This window comes from Peromyscus californicus, unplaced genomic scaffold (genome assembly GCF_007827085.1).
Source record: "Peromyscus californicus insignis strain IS unplaced genomic scaffold, ASM782708v3 Scaffold_4__1_contigs__length_199733344, whole genome shotgun sequence".
Taxonomy (NCBI): domain Eukaryota; kingdom Metazoa; phylum Chordata; class Mammalia; order Rodentia; family Cricetidae; genus Peromyscus; species Peromyscus californicus.
In genome coordinates this window covers 16,679,741-16,696,378 of record NW_026294562.1, presented here as the reverse complement: position 1 = coordinate 16,696,378, position 16,638 = coordinate 16,679,741, and the positions used below count along the sequence as shown (strand labels likewise).

Below are 16,638 nucleotides of genomic sequence, written 5' to 3'. Positions count from 1 at the left end.
AGACCCTAGCTTGGGGGGCGGGGGGGTTGAGATATTGTGTGAAATGCTAAGAAAGCATAAAAGTCAAAATAATTTTCTCTTTGGATAATGACCAAACAGAAGAGGTGGTATTTCCAGCCCCTAAAGGATTATTGATAGGTACTTGGTAAGTGGAGATGGAAGAATGGCCATAAGCAGGAGATGAATCACATGTGGAGGCAAGGAAGTGTGAGAGTGTAAGGCTGGTTAAGTGTCTCGAAACCAGCCACCATCCAGGCACTGCCCGTGTTGTGTCAACTGTCTCGATACAGAGTAACAGTCTCTTCTCAAGAGACTGTCAGAGGTAGAGAATGAAGAGCCGTAGATAAGTTGGGACATGCTGTGATCTCACGGTGTGCAGATTTGGGACATTACTTCACAGGATAGTGGTCTTTTTGTTTGTATTTTGAGACATGTGCTGTGTAGACCAGACTGGCCTTGAAGGTACAGAGGTCCTCCTGCCTCTGCCTCCCTAGTTTTAGGATAAAGGGCATGTACCACCATGCCTGATCTGGTTTTTGTTTTTATTATGGTTTAAAAACAAAAGACATAAAGTTTACTGTTGTAACCGTTTTTAGGTGCAGTTAGGTGCCATTAATTACATTCACATTGTTTTGCAACTGTTACCACCAAACCAACTCCAAAACTTTTCATTCTCAAAACCAACCCTCTGCACCCCCAAAGCGTAACCCCACACTCTCTTCTCCCCAGCCCCTAGCAACCTCCATTCTTCTTTGGGTTTCAGTTACCTTGACTAATCTAAGAGCCTCGTGTAAGTGGAATCAAATAGTGTTTGATTTAATTATTTCACATTGCAGACGGTTTTCAAGGTTTATCTATGTGGTCACGTGTGCAGCATTTCCTTTTTATATTTTGTGTGCTTGTGTGGAGGCCAGAGGTCAACCCTGGTGTCCTTCTTCCTCACAATTGCCCGCAATGGTTTGTGGATTTATTTTGTTTCTTTTCTTTTTCTTTTTCTCTTCTTTTTCTCTTCTTCTTTTTTTTTTTTAACATTTGTATGTGTATATGTGTATGCCTGCCATAGCATGTATGTGGAGGTCAGAGGACAGCTTGTGGGAACTGGTACTTTCCCTCCACCCTGTGAGTTCTGGGATCGGTCAGGTTGTCTGGCTTGCCAATAACCACTTCCACCTGCTCGTCCATCTTGCTGGTCTCCATCTTGTTTGGAGACAGGGTCTCTCACTGGGACCTAGGCCTTACCAGTTAGGCTGGGCTGGCTGTTCAATGAGCCCCAGGATCCTCCTGTCTCCAGCTCCCCAGTCATGGGATTATAAGCACATGTCACCGCCTCAGACTTCGTGTGTGAATGCTAGGGATCGAATTCAGGTCCTCATGCTTGAGAGGCCTGCTGACTGCTCTCTGCCCAGCACCAGCCTGTGCCCTAAAACTGTCCTTCTGCGTGTGTACGCTCTCCCCCGAAGTGTTCATCCCTCTACTGATGAGCACTTGGCTTGCTTCTGCCTTTTGATTGGTGTGAGTAATGCTGCTTTGACCATGAATAATATTCAAGTGCATGCTAAAGTCGTCTGCTTTTGTTGCTTTTGGTCATAGGGCAGTATTTTGGCAGGGGTGGGGGGTGGGGGTGGGGTTAAGGTGTATTTGTGTGTGATGCTTGCATGTAAGTGTGCAGGAGCATACACCCATGTGTATGTACACAGAGGCCATAGCAGGACATCAGGTGTGTGAAGGCCAGGCTTTCTCTTCAGTCCTCTGTTGGTCCCTGCCTTACTGCAGTCTATTCCTGAACCAGAGCTCCCCCTTCTGGCTGTTGGGGCCTGCCTGTCTCTGGCCCCAACGCTGGGGTTACATGCATGTACAGCCACACCCAGCAATTTATGTAGGATGCTGAGGATTCAAACTCAGTTCCCCATGCCTGCAGAGAAAGTACTCTTACCTGTGAAACATTCAGATTCTTATGGACATGGATATTATTGATTATTATTAATATTATTGATTGGTTATTGAGGCCTGCCAAGAGACCTTGCAAATTTTGGAATGACTCAAGGAAACTGTCCTCGAGGAGTGAGTTAAACAGGAGAAAGGCACCTTAGGGCTCTTATTCTTGAAGCCGATGGGAGGTGCATGTCCACTGGGTATAAAGACCCTTTGGACAGTCTTCCTGAGGCAGCTACCTGTATCTCCTTACCTGCCTGGGAGAAAAAGAAGCATTTCCAGAGCCCTCCCGTTGACAAGTGCTGTGAGCCAGGAGACTCCCATAGGTTCTTTTATCCTTTTAATGGGTGGTACATCAATGTTTTTCACTCTTGCAGTCAGCATTTGAGTTCCTGTGGCTGATCTCTGGGGAACTATGGACACCCCCCACCTCCCCCCCCCAATCCAATAGAAGAGAAAACCAAAGGCTCACATAAGAGATGTGAGAATCACAGAGCAAGTGTGTGTCAGGAGGAAGATACATGATGATAGATAGCATCCTGGGCCCTGTGCTGGGCATGGCCTAGAGATGTGTAGACGAAGGCAGTGACAGTGGCTGGAAGTACCCGTCAGGAAACCCAGCTCCTCTCAGAGCAGTTAGCCCTGGTTGTAGGAAGTGGGGAGAGAAAGACATTGATGTCGTTTCTATCAGATGCTTTTAACACTGTCCTGCTGAGGGGGCACAGAGGTGGAAGTGACCCATCTGCCATGGTGGCTGCAAGTGATAGGTACGGGAGACTTGTAATGAAGGGACATTTGAAGTAGGTTTCCAAGAGTGAGCAAAGTTCTACAGCTGGGAAGAAGCATGGCTTGTTTGGTGGTGGAAGCAGCGTAGCAAAGCCATGTTGGGAGAAGGGAAGGGAGCCTGGGATACATCTTAAAAGCGATGGTGGCCATCAGTTGGCAAGAACCTCGGGGGAGGCTCTGGCAAGGTTCTGGGGGGGGGGGGCTGTTGTTGTTTGGGGGATAGACATCTCGGTCTGCAGGGGGCAAGGTCAAGGGCAGCTTTGTGGTAAGGTGCTCTTTGCTCTATGTGTAGGGAAGAGGATGGTGCATTATTTGTTTCCGGATGGGAAGGAAATGGCGGAAGAGTACGATGAGAAGACCAGTGAACTGCTTGGTAAGTGTGGGACTGACTCCCTGTGGGTCCTCAGGGGCGCGTGGGGCTGCCTGAGGTCCAGGTGAATGCTCTGGCCTTAGGCTGGAGCGGGGAGCTCGGCATGCAGTGTGCATGGCGGGGAGATGGCAGTCCTTGGGGGCAAGACTGTTCTGAGAACAATATGAACCTGAGGGGCCAGTGGAGTCCTTTGCCCAGTACAGCCCATCCCCCACCTCCAGATAAAGGAATGGGCGATGAGCCTCTGAGCCGGGAGTGAGGTTCTAAGAAACAACTGGAACAGCAGATCACAGAAGAGGCTGGGTAGAGGGAGTGGTGGTGTGGGCGAGGCTTGCACATCAAGCTTCTTGGTTGCTTGTTCTGTTGCTTGCTGAAGCCACACCAAGGGCAAGCCTCAGACGGGGCAGCTTCTGACCTTGGCTCCTAGACGGCACCATTAAATATGACCTCCTCTTGAAGAATGACATGAATGACTGGGTAGGAATGGCAATTTTTGTGGCACCATCGCTCTTGTGCCCACAGGGTCCCCCTCCTTAAGAATAGGCTCATGAGCCGGGCGGTGGTGGCGCACGCCTTTAATCCCAGCACTCGGGAGGCAGAGCCGGGCGGATCTCTGTGAGTTCGAGGCCAGCCTGGGCTACCAAATGAGTTCCAGGAAAGGCGCAAAGCTACACAGAGAAACCCTGTCTCGAAAACCAAAAACAAAAAAAGAATAGGCTCATGAACAGGAGTTCCAGCTCAGATTTCTGGGGATTATTTGATTTGCCTGTTCTCTGTTCCCAGGGATGCAAATCGGCATTAACTGACTTCCCAGAGCTGGGTGGCTGGCCCTGTGACCCAGGGCCCAAAGCTGTCTGCCATGGGAGCTGGTCTCTTTATTAACTCACACCTGAAATGCTAAGACCAATGATGGGCTCATGGGCTGAGTTATTTTCTTGTCCTTATTCCTGACTTTCATTTCTTCCCGGGTCTGATCGACAGGTAGTATTGGTGAGGGAATTTCTTTTCCCTTTTCCTGACAGCTCATAAATGTCTTGAACTGACAACATGGGTTATACTGGTTTGCATATTCTCTCGGTCTCCAGTCTTAAAATGTGTGTCCTGCGCATGCTCAGTTGCAGTGAAGTGTTGATCCCTTCTTCTTATGAGCTGCTTGGGCTCCAGTCCCAATTGGTTTAGTCTGGTGCTATTAAAAATCTTGATGTGTTTAGCATATGACACTGATTCGTTGGAAACCAATACAGTAGTAATATCCTCACAATGCATTGTAATTTATAGTGCTCCCAGGGGGTGACAGCCTTGGACTGTCTAACAGGGGAGAACTTATGAAAGCAGAGGTCACGTGAGCTAACCACCACCATCACCGAGTCCAGCCTCCGCTCCTGCCCAGCCCCTCATGGCCCGTCTTTTCTCCACACAGCAAGTAAAGCAGGTAGAGCTGTGGAGGCTGTAACAATAGACAAACCTAGCCCCTTTGCCATGCTCGGGCATGATATTAAAATGAAGACTAAGGCCAGGTTCCTCTTTGTAGCACGATGTGCTCTGCGGTCCCACTTCTGGTGGTGGCAGTGTGGCTCGAGCATGCCTTCAGACTTCCTTTTGTTTACCAGCAAGAATGGAGGAGGGACGTAGTTCCCCGTTTGGCTGATTTACCTAATAATGACATTACCACACTAGCCGGGCATCATTCCAGGGGCTCTACTTGAATTTCTTCATGTAACCATCTTCTTTAAGGCCCCATGACATAGGCACTGTTGTCCCCATTTTACAGTTGCAGAAGAAAGCTCAGAGCAGTTAAGCACCATGTTGAAAATCACAAAGCTGAATGGTGTCCGGGCCAGACTGAAGCTTGGCTCCCTCCTAGGAAGTAGTTGAGTCTCAGTGGACAGTGGCTAGTGTTAGAGCTAAGAATGCTTAAATCCTGTTCGCTTTATTTTGTTCTTGTTTTCTCAAGACACGGTCCTTGTGTGCAGCCTGGAACTCACTGTGTACCCCAGGCTCGGCCATTCTCCCATCCAAGCCTCCTTAGAGCTGAGGTTAAATGTGTGCACCACCAAGCTCTAAGCTCCATTTCTTGTTTTTTATCTCCCCCGACCCCCAACCCAACTGCCCTTGCAAAATACTGCCCAAACAAGTTGTGTGCTTGTTTGTTTTTGAGACAGGGTCTCCGTACATTGCCTAGGCTAGCCTCAAACTTTGGAGGCGCAAGAGGTCCTCCAGCCTCGAGTTTCCCAGGTAGCTGGGACTGCAAACACAGGCCACCATGCCTGGTTATTAACGTATAAACAGATCTTCAGGACCAGAACTGGCTTGTGATACTATGAAGTGGAATACGGGTATGGTTTTTGCGGCAGTAAAGTGAAATGGTTTCCATTTTTTTCCCCAGCTAATACACAAATTTGATAATTGGTCAAACAGGTTTTCTGTTAGAAAAAAAGCTCAGAAAGTAATTTACAGGGGAAGAATTGCCAGTAGGTGTGCATCTGTCTGGGACAGAGTTCCTCCAGTCGGTGTTAATAAGCATGTTAGTGTCATCTTTTTCTCCCCTCTCGGGGCTATTCATTCCCACCCCCCACAATGAACGCTGTATGTATTCATAGAGGAAAAAGCTGAAGGGCCTTGTAACAATGATCGGAACATCAAACCAACCCCCAGAAGAACACAGCATGTCCAGGGGGCCGAGGCTGAAGGGCAGACTGTCCCCCAGCGATTACATTTGGATTACCTCTTAATCTGCTTTGGTATTTGACCGCCAGCCTAACCACCACAGGCCGCATTCGGAGCATATTGAGCACTTCCATCCCCAGGCACTTCAGCGGCTTTATAAATGACCCACTCGATTCCCTTCAGCCTCCTCAGGGATGGGCCACGGCAGCTGTTTAATAGCCACATAGCAATGTTGCAGTGTTTTAGGGCAGAAAAGAAGAATCCTGCATCCAGTTTAAGCTGCAGGGAGTATTTAGGAAAGGGGAATGTAATTATCCGTATTGGAAGTGGGCCAGGCCTTGGAGCTTTGGGGAAAGAGGCCTTTAGGACCTCCACTTTCCAGCCCACCTGAAAGATGGGGCTGCTTTCAGCAGTCTGGGGCATCAACCTGCTTCCTGCTGACTTGGGAAAAGGCCCCCAGGCCCTGCCTTCTCCATACATTTCCCGTCAGACCTTTTACAGGGTCACTTTCCAAAGTGCTGGCCCTGACTCAGCCGGGAAGAGATGACAGCGTCCCAGGGAGCTGCCTTGCGCACACCAGTTTGGCTTTAACATATAATCAAATCAGTGACAGCAGGTGGAAAGAGCCCTCCGTTTTGCCGCAGGAGCTGTCCTTGAGTACGGGAACAAAGGAGGACCAGAAGCCAAGGCTGCGCCTTTGCACGGGTGCACTCATGCCCACACGCACGCACGGGCAGAGGAAGGACTTCAAAAGCTTTCATCGGATTTGCCTCTTGGAAGGCGGGAAAGGGGGACCTCTTTCTGTGTTACACTAACGAAGACTAGAATCCCCCAAGGTGTTACACAAAATAAGGCAGCCAAGAGTGCCAAACTCCTGTGACCCCCAGTGGTATTGAGGAGAGAAATAAGGAAACCAGAAGTGCTGTGACTTTTCCTTCTGGGGCAGGTTTCTGTGGAAGATTGAGCTGGCCTCTAAGAGACATACTGGTGATGTTCCTTGGCCAGCCAGTTTAACGGAGCCCATGACTACATGGCCGTCCTGCTTTGCCAGCCCAGCGAGGTAGTAATCCATCATATTTCCCCTTCAGATAACCAAACCTGGCCTTTAGAGGCTAGAGTATAAAAATAGAAACACAAGCTGGGCATGGTGGCCCACACCTTTAATCCCAGCACTCAGAAGGCAGAGGCAGGAGGGTCTCTGTGAGTTTGAGCCCAGCCATATCTAAATAGTGTGTTCTAGGACAACCAGGACTACATAGACCCTGTCTCAAAACGAAGGAGGGGGGGGGGGGGGGGGGGAGAGGGAAAGAGAGAACACAAAGGAAAAGAAGTACCGAAGAAGGCTTTCGGAATATCACGTCTGTTTAGAACACTTGGAGACCACAGTTTACCTCTTTATTGATGACTGAATTCTGAATATGGGGTCTAAGACCTGAATTTTTTGTTCGTTTTGTTTTAAGACAGGATTTTGTTATCTAGTACAAGATAGCCTATAGCCTCCATCCCACTGGCCTTCTAAGTATGTGGCACCATGGTCAGTAGACCTGAATTTTATCTGTCCCTTTTGCAAATAGATCTCACTGTTCCTCAGTAATTCTTTATACTTGCTCCCCTGGAGAATAGAGGCAGGGTTGAAGACAGGCAGGTGGGGCAAATGCTTTCTCCTCAATAAAGAAGTGAGCAAATGTTAGACTAGATGTTTCTTCAGTGAACTTGCCCCCTTTAAACCTGTGATGATTGTGTTCTGCCATACAGCAATGCCCTGGGGACCGAGAGGTGCTCATTTGCTCCCAATACTAAGTGGACTCAGCCAGGCATAGTGGCACACACCTTTAATCCCAGCACTTGCAAAGCAGAGGCAGGCGGATGTCTGAGTTCACAGCCAGCCTGGTGAGTTCTAGGACTGTCAGAGTTACATAGTGAGACCCTGTCTTGAAAACCAACAGATGGTCTCAGGTGCTTACATAGTTGTACCCTGGCACGTGAGCTGTTCCCTGATACTGTTGTCACAGGCCTGGGGAGAAAGTCATTTTCAGCCTGATTTTTTTCTATAGATGGCTGTTGCTGGGTTTTCCCTCCTCCTTCCTAGAGCTGAGGAGCAAACCCAGGGTCTTACACATGCTGGGCATAGGCTCTGCTACTAAGCTGCACCCCATTCTGTGCATAGCATTTGATACAGGGTTTGGGGACTCAGGGTGATCTTCGCTGTAGGGGGAGCAGGCTTTGTCACAGTAAGCTGCTGCTAGGAGGTGTCTGTCACTTGTTTGCAGCTGTGACGGAGGCCCCTGAGGCCATCTTCCATGGTGTTCCAGTAGGGTGTTCCAGTGACAAGGTTTGCATATACTCCTGGTCACAGTCCATTCACTTAAGGAAGTATTTGTGGGCCTAAGAAGTTGCCTAGAAAGCATATTTCCAAGTTTTACTCGTCCTTATTAATTTTCATTATAAACTTGCAAATGTGTTACTAGGGAGAATTTTTGGCCCTAAGATGTAATAAAATCACACTGCAGAATGCAGCAGACCTTATAAAAAGCCCATATTCAAGGGAAAGTTCTAATTCTACATCACGCTTTTGTGTTCAGCTTTTGTGCTCACAGGAGTGAGCATGTGCAAGACTGGCCCAGCTGCTCAGAAGCCCATGGGCCTGATGCTGACACCCTTCCGCCCCACCCTGAAAAGAGACCCACCCCTGGCAACAGCTGTGGTAGCCCACCAGGCCCTTTCAGAGTTGTTCAGCTCCTGGAGCAGCTACAGGAGGCTGCAAGGTTTCGGCACCGACTGCTCAGCTCGGCAGCCCAGATTTCTTACTACAGCAGAAGGCCGGGGAGAGGGTGCACCTCAGCAAAACCTCTCCACTGGGGGACTGCACAGCAGCCCCCACCAGCACAGGGCTGAGTGGGGCTTAGTGAGCTCCTGGCCATTTTCCCAGTGCTCCCCACTGAACTCGCGTCTGGATTTATGATTTCCATAATATATGTGTCTTATTTTAAAAGACAAACAACAACAACAGGAGGCAGGGTGGCTCGGGTCTAAAAGCCCAGCATCCATGATGCTGAGTCAGACGACCGCGCTGAGATCAGTAGCAGATCTAGGCCAGAATGACTCTTCATCACAAAACAAACCGAGAGGAAGGAAGAGCAAGGGTTAAAACAACATCAACCACCACAAGAAAAAACCTTTCACAAACATCTGAGTTGTGAAACATGGGAAAGTAACAATGGCTATTTGCATTATCAAGTTATAAATGCAAGGATCCATTTTATAAAATCAAATCACACTACAATAAGTGTATTTAAAATGTAGTGTGTAAATGCAGGCCAAGCACATAAAAATAAATGAATCTCACAAAATACAATGTATTGCTAAGACTTTGTTAATTGCAATACTAGAGGTTGATTCTAGTACTTGGAAAAATCAAGTTACACCCCAGCTGGAGATTCTTTCTTTCTTTCTTTCTTTCTTTCTTTCTTTCTTTCTTTCTTTCTTTATTTATTTATTTATTTATTTGGTTTTTCGAGACAGGGTTTCTCTGTGTAGCTTTGCGCCTTTCCTGGATCTCGCTCTGTAGCCCAGGCTGGCCTCGAACTCACAGAGATCCGCCTGGCTCTGCCTCCCGAGTGCTGGGATTAAAGGCGTGCGCCACCACCGCCGGCTCAAACTCATTTTCTTAGATGGAAGTAGCAGGATGCATGAACACAGGAATCTAGGTTTGAAGACTGGGAACGTGGCTGAGTAGGGGGAGTGTTTACCTAGAATGCAGGTGGCTATGGTTGGATCCACAGGAATACATCAACCAGGCCGAGTGGTATACGACTGTCTTTTTTTTTTGGAGGTTTTTTGTTTGTTTGTTTGTTTATTTGTTTTTGTTTGTTTTGTTTTGTTTTTTAATACAGGATTTCTCTGTGGCGTTTTGGTGCCTGTCCTGGATCTCGCTCTGTAGCCCAGGCTGGCCTGGAACTCAGAAATCCGCCTGGCTCTGCCTCCCGAGTGCTGGGATTAAAGGCGTGCGCCACCACTGCCAGACTCGAGATTATTTAAACACAACTTTCGGGCGTGGGGGTTGTTGTTTGTTGTTGTTAAGCCAAGTGTACCTGAAATAAGCGACTGTCTTTATTTGGACTTTCTGAATCGTGAGACAAACCTGGCCAACAGCTTTCACTCAGTTCATTTTCCTTTGCATAGTTTTTAGAGGGAAAAATGCATCCAACGGTGAGCATCTGGCACTCTTGCAGTCCTTATACTCAAGGCCAAGACAGAAGGAATAGTTTGGAAACAGCCCGGGCTGTCTAGTAAGACTGTGTCTCAAGAAACAACAACAAACCACGGCTAAACTCCATTTGGAGACCCGGATTTCCAGAAATGGCCTTTGTGGGCTCTCTGCCTTCTGCTGGGTACCACACCCCATGATTCCCAGGGCTGCATCCCAGTTCCAGGTGTCTGCCTACCTTTGAAGTGGACTTTGCCAGCTGTTACTGAAATGCCCTAGTTTGATGTCCTAGGTCATGCGCTTCCCAGATCGGATGCACAGGACCCAGCATTGAGACCAGAGCCCCGGCTGTCCGGCCCCCGTTATCCAGTGTCTTGTCAGATTTGGCAGGAAAGAGCTTTAATCCTTCGCTTGTTTTTTCCCTAGTGAGAAAATGGCGTGTGAAAAATGCCCTGGGAGCCTTGGGCCAGTGGCAGCTTGAAGTGGGAGAGCCAGTGCTCTCAGGAGCCGGGAGCCTGGGATCCGAGCTCATCAAGGAAAGTAATGCCAATGTATGTCTGTTTGTCCAGGGTCTTATGGGGACTGGGAGGAGACTCCTGACCCCTCAGGGCAGGGACCATGATTGGTTCACCACCTTATATCCACTATGCCCACAGTATATATCACAAATATATATATATATCACAAAACCACAGTAGGTTTGTGTGAACACCCAAAGGGTTTATCTTGGCCATTCCAGGGCAAGGCCCCCAGGCCCGGTATGTGACAGCAATAGCAGCTGCTTTAGGTGGGAGCCATAGAGAAGAGCACAGGTCTTCCTGTCTTCCCTGGCTAGAGCCTGGGGAGGGCAAGGGGCCAACCCTTTGTACCTCCCCCAAGAATGGCCCTTGATAACCTGGGCATCATAGCACATGCCTGTAATCCCGGCGCTTGGGGAGGTGGAGTCAGGAGAAGCAGAAGTCAAGGACATCCTACTACCTAGCGAGTCTAAGGCCAGCCTGGGCTGATTTGCTTTTCACAGCCCATCTTCATGCGCAAGGACACTAAAACAAGTTTCCAGTGGCGGATTCGAAATCTCCCCTACCCAAAGGATGTCTACAGCGTCTCTGTGGCCCAGAAGGAGCGCTGCATCATTGTTAGAACGACGAACAAAAAGTGAGTGGCGTGGTGGGCACCCGTTTCCTTGTGTATGAGCTGGGGTAGAGTGGAGTGAGATCTCGGGCTGCTCCTTATCTGGGGGGCAGGCTGTACTTCAACCTCAGGGGTGCTGAGAGTGCATGAGCTGACTGTGTGGTGCTCCATCGAGGTAGAACTCGAGCCAGTGTCTAATTTGGAGCCTGTCATATTTTGGGGGCTTATGGGGCTCTCTGTTGAATGGATGAAGACTTCAGGGAATCACCTAACTATTAACTTGTGGTCTCTGGTAGTTTTATTCTAAGGCTGTTATGTCCTTGACCTGGTGAGCTTGGCTTGGTGACGTCACTGAATTGGCACGGAGCCATGTCCTGGAAGGCACACCTGCCTGGGTGGCACTTGGAGACTAAGACATTAGTCTACAGCAGCAGCCCTCGTCCCTCCCTGGACTAAGGGGAAGTAGGCAGAATTTTGGCTCTGAGAAATCTCTAGAATTCTGTTGCAGAGTCTTTATAATCTGCTGGGGGGTAGGCAGTGGGTGCTATGGTTTGAGAGGTGGCCAAGGTGTGATTACTTTGGGTTTGTGGTGCTCTGACTGATCACAGTTGAAGAATCTAGAAATGAATCCGTTTCAACCTGAGCTAGAGAGAGAGAGGGGCCAATTCTAAACTGGGACTTCATTTTGGGGGGGGGGGGTTTAATCTCCTCATCCACAAGCTGCCAAACTACCCAACTTGCTGCTTGAGGTGCAGGGCCTAACCCCATGGTGCCTGGATCCCATTGCTGCCTCACAGGAGAGCTCCCCGTCCCGCGGGTGATGTGGTACGGTCCCCCTTAGTCTAAGAGGCCTACCTCCAGGGAAGCAGAGGAACTCCAGCCCCTCCAGTGTAGCCCTGGGCCCTTCCTTCCGCCTCTTAGCGCCCTCGCGCCCTATCACTTTGGCAGGGGTAAGGGGACAAGGGAAAGGGTAGAGATGAATGAATTAATTTCAGGATTATTGCTGTACATGCAGCCAGCAGCCCCTGTAGTGGACCGTGTCTATAAATATAAAGTCATAATAATAAGGGGTTGCGTTTATAAAGCACACTGAAGTCCTCAGATAAAAGGCAGTTTATTCCCGTTATTGTTCTCATCATTAACAGGAGTCAGTGCCTAAAGTGGAATTTAGCAATTTCAGACAACAGAGAAATTGCCTGTAGGAAAACAAACTCCGTGCTTCAGCAAGCATTCCCTGGCGGACGAAGCCCTGGGTCCAAACTGGGAACAAAAGTGCTTCTGATAGCATTTGAATCTGCAGCTCAGCGCTTTGTGGAGCTGGCTGCTGCCTCCTTTTTGTCCCCCAGAGGTCACTGTGGAATACAGATATCAGGCAGAAATGTGATTACAAGCGAGTGCTAGAAGAGAGGCCTGCTAGCTCACCAAACTTCATCTGTGAGCAGATCCTCTGGGCCCCAGCTCCTGCGCTCATAGCCCACATATGCCATAGGTGGCGCTGTTGGCCAGGAGCTCTGTGACTAGTGGAGCATTCTAGCACCCAAGGGCAGGGGTTGGGGACATTTTTGAGATGCTGTTGGAGGCAAGGTAGGATGGGAGTGGTACCCTAGGAGGAGGGCTTCCCACAGAGGGGAAAAAAATGGTATTTTGGTGCTCACTTTGGAACTGAGTTTCTGAATCCTAACCAGGCTCAGCCTGCCCCCTGCAGGTCCCTCTTTTAGGAAGTAGGCTGGAGAGGCCACCAAACTTAACCAGACCTTTGCTGTGCCTAATGGAATTTCTACCTTCCAACTGGAGAAATAGTCAATGCCTGCACTTCCAGCCATCCAACAAAACACAAGTGTTTTATATGAGCAGGGTTTAATTTTTTAGAATACTTTTAGAATCTCTTTCTTGATCATCACACCATCCAGAGGTGGACATGAAGCCTATTTATTCTTATCTCTGTATTAATGGTTGTAGAAATGCATATAAAAGTCAGCACAAAGTGACCTATGCAGAGAGTGTGGCCTTCTCGCTCAGGGCCTATGCATTTTCAGTGCTTCCACCTTTCTTCACCTGGAGGTGTGCCCTCGTTTTAAGATTCTAGAATGTGGCTCCTGACCACAGCTACACATAGTTGCCTTGTTGGTATCTGCCTGGCCCCTGCAGAACTGAATGTTGCTTGAAGAAGTTGATTCCAGTGTCTTGTGGTAGACTAGTCCTTGGCCCCGGGTATTAATAACATGAATCGGGAAGGAAGAAACCATTTCTACAGGATCCTGGTGTGGCACCATCTGGTCCTGATAAGCATGTTTGTGTAAGGAAGGTTCCGTGTCTCAGCCTGGAAACTGGCAGCTGTAAGTGGAAAGATAGAGTATTGCTGAACTAGGGAGACTGGCTTAGATCTAGCCTCTGCTAGGCGTCAACGGTAGATTCTGGCCAAGTTCTCCTCACTCGTGAGAAGCATGCTTACACTACCTCACGATGGTTTGAGGAACCTGACATAGATACTTTAACTGCAGGCTTTATTAGTGAGCATTACTAGACGACAGGACTCCATGCTCAGACAGCTTCCAGACAGACTCGGTGGGACTCCCTTTGGTAGGACTGAGAACCTTGAGTGTGAGCCTGTTCATGGGGACTCTATGGGTCCCCGGAAGGAACTGTGTCGTTTGCCTAGTGCCTGAGGTCTAAGCTTTACCTGCTGCCACTCTCAGGGCAAGACTGGCTGGAGACCTCTCTGGATACCTGCCAAGCCAGTGTGCAGGCTAGAGGAGTGTGGGGCAGGGTCTGTGCGACTGTCCACAGCAGTCTTGGCCCTGCCTCAGCTCTCCTTCTGGGGCTTCCACCGAGCCTAATCTGTACCCCTTGTCCATTCACAGTGCAGGGGGTGGCAGGGAATTGGGCAGGGGTCGCAGGGAATTGGGCAGGGAGTTGCAGGGAATTGGGCAGGGGATACAAGCGGAGTGGGACAGAAAGGCACTCTGAGTTTTCCAGAAGCACAGTGGGTTCCTCTCATCCAGGTCCTGGTGAAAAATTCCAGTTCAGTTATTGTGGTGGCAGACTCTAAGGTGAGTGGGGGCAGCTGTGCAGAAGGAAAGGTGGAGTCCTTTACTCGATAGCATCCTGAGGTCAGGAGACTCTGGCAGTGGCTGTTTGACTTCACCCAATAAACGAAATCCATCACAGATGCAAAGCAAAGCTAACGCTCTCAGGCCTGGCTTTCCCTGGTGGGCGGTCGCAGGAGGATAAAGCAAGCCATCCACCTTTAAGTTCTCTGTGATCCTGAGGTTGCCATGGGTGGGGGCACACCCGGGCTGCTTCTCCTCCATTGGTCCTGCCTGGGGTGGGAGGTGCTTCTCTCCTGCTCCTGCTTTCTGTGTATATTTGCAGGGAAGATGTTAACACTTCCTAACAAGCCTTTGTGTTCACCTAATCTCCGCTGTTTAACCTTTGACCTCCTGCTATTATCAGTGTCTGCCACCTTTGCTGGCCAGACCAGGGCCCCAGGAAAAGCCCTCACTCAGCCTGATGGCTAGGAAGAGGACGAAGCAGGCATTCCAGCCATGCAGGCAGATGGATCGCCTTTCCCTGGGGCAGAGCTTTGGAAAAGAAAGCCACTCGCCTTACCATTAGGATCCCCAGCCCCCACTCCTTTTGAACTGTCAGTCTTTAAATAAACATTCTTTTCCTGCCTTGAGTCCCGGCACCTTGGTGGGGAGAGGGGAACCTGGGAAGAGAGGGGCCCCAGAGCCTCTTCTGAACTGAGGGATTTGGGCAGGGAAGACCGCAGAAGCACTGCATTGATGTCCGCTCTCCTCCGAGTCCCCGGGGCATCAGGGCTTTTGAAGTGGACTCAGTGTAACTGTCACCACAAGGGCCAGGGCCCTCTGAAGTATTAAAAGCCCATTCTCTGCAGGCCCTGCTCCAGTTTGTTTGTACCTGCCTGAGGCATTTCCCTCCTCAGCCCACACAGCCTCTCCCTGTCCAGAAAGTGACTTGTCCAGGTAGGGGCTCTAGCAGCCCCTGGCTAGCGCCCAGCCCACAGGTCCACCAAGGAAATGGAGAGGAAGGGCCTTCCTTTAGGCCCTGGTCTAGTAAGCATCAGGTGAGGAGCAGGCATGAGGAAATCTCTGATCCTGACTCCGAACTGACAGCTGACCAGGAAAGCAGGCAGGATCCCACCTCCCTCTCAATTACATTTCCTCTTGGCAAAGCCTTGTTATCTGCACTCTCTGGTTGGTTTTGTGTTTACTATGAAAATAGAGAGAGGAAGGGGTCCAGAGTCTGAGATCCGGGTTCCCTCAGTCTCATGGCTTCTCCTCCTAGGAAGATTGCTTCTTGAGGTGGACTTCCCTGTCTGCTTTTAGTAGTCAGTCTAAGAGAGCTTGAAAGACACATAGAGCCAGGTAGCAGTGGTGCACGCCTTTAATCCCAGCACTTGGGAGGCAGAGCCAGGCAGATCTCTGTGATTTCGAGGCCAGCCTGGTCTACAGAGCAAGATCCAGGACAGCCAGGACTACACAGAGAAACCCTGTCTTGAAAAAAAAAAAAAAAAGAGAGAGACACATCGTTGTCATCGTGGGGACAAATGTGGCCCAATCTTTCAGTGAGGTCCCCTGTACTACTTAGGTAAAAAGCCTTAGACATCTGCTGATGCTTGTTAGATGTCCCATTTCTGGTGTCCCCATCCTTTTGAGTCCAGAACCACAAACTCAAAAAAACCAGGTCCTTCTTGTGGGTTTCCCTTTTTCCTGCCCAGCTGTATAGAAAGTGGGGGAGAGCTGTGTAGAAACCTGGTAGCACAGGGCTGGTACCCAACTGTCGGGGTTACTGTGCTGGCTCCCCAGCAGCCTCTTGGTGTCCCCACAGGTACTACAAGAAGTTCTCCATTCCTGACCTAGACAGACACCAGCTTCCTCTGGATGATTCTGCACTGAGCTTTGCTCACGCCAACTGCACCCTGATAATCTCTGTAAGATTTGTCCAGACTTGGCATCAGGAAGAGGTTCCTCTCCCCTCCCCCACTTCCCTGCTCCAGACACCCCATACCCTAGGTGTGCCTCTTGAAGAGCAGGTGTCTCTTCCTCATCTGAGGGGGTGGAGCGTGACACCTAACAGTGAATGGGGAGGTGGTGCAAAGCACAGGACTTGGGATGTCATCCTGGGGCTGCTCCTCCCCAGCCACAGGACCCCAGCAAGGATCCTGAAGAGCCAGAGGGAGTGTGTGGAAGGCAGGGCTAGTGACCGAGTTATGCTTCCTTCCTTGCTCCCTCCACAGTATCAGAAGCCAAAGGAGGTCCTGGCGGCTGAGTCAGAGCTACAGAAGGAGCTAAAGAAGGTAAAGACGGCCCACAGCACTGATGGGGACTGTAAGACCCAGTAGCTGTCTTAAGCCTTGTACCTCCAGTGTGGAGGAAGCTGTGAGACGACCAGGCTTGGGCTCTTCTGGCACAGGGCAGCTTCTTCTAAGAATCACAGAGTCCACGGAGCTGGCTCCCGGGACACAGCTTGCTTCTGCCCATGGTTTTGTTCCTGAGTAAAGTCATTTGGAGTTGCTCTAGAA

The 16,638-nt window shown here is 49.7% G+C and overlaps 1 protein-coding gene and 1 long non-coding RNA gene across 2 annotated transcripts in view; both read left to right on the top strand.

Moving 5' to 3' along the window:
- The window catches only part of Dpcd (deleted in primary ciliary dyskinesia homolog (mouse)), a 17,880-nt gene extending 1,242 nt beyond the window's left edge, over positions 1-16,638 (top strand). The window contains exons 2-6 of the mRNA XM_052712343.1: positions 3,011-3,091; positions 10,389-10,513; positions 10,984-11,117; positions 15,945-16,047; positions 16,354-16,638. Coding sequence (XP_052568303.1) covers positions 3,011-3,091; positions 10,389-10,513; positions 10,984-11,117; positions 15,945-16,047; positions 16,354-16,458 — 548 coding nt within the window. The 3' untranslated portion in view covers positions 16,459-16,638. The remainder of the gene's footprint in view (positions 1-3,010; positions 3,092-10,388; positions 10,514-10,983; positions 11,118-15,944; positions 16,048-16,353) is intronic.
- LOC128094180 (uncharacterized) lies at positions 11,124-14,772 on the top strand. The gene is made up of 2 exons (XR_008212846.1): positions 11,124-14,143; positions 14,547-14,772. It is a non-coding gene; the product is annotated as an uncharacterized LOC128094180 (long non-coding RNA).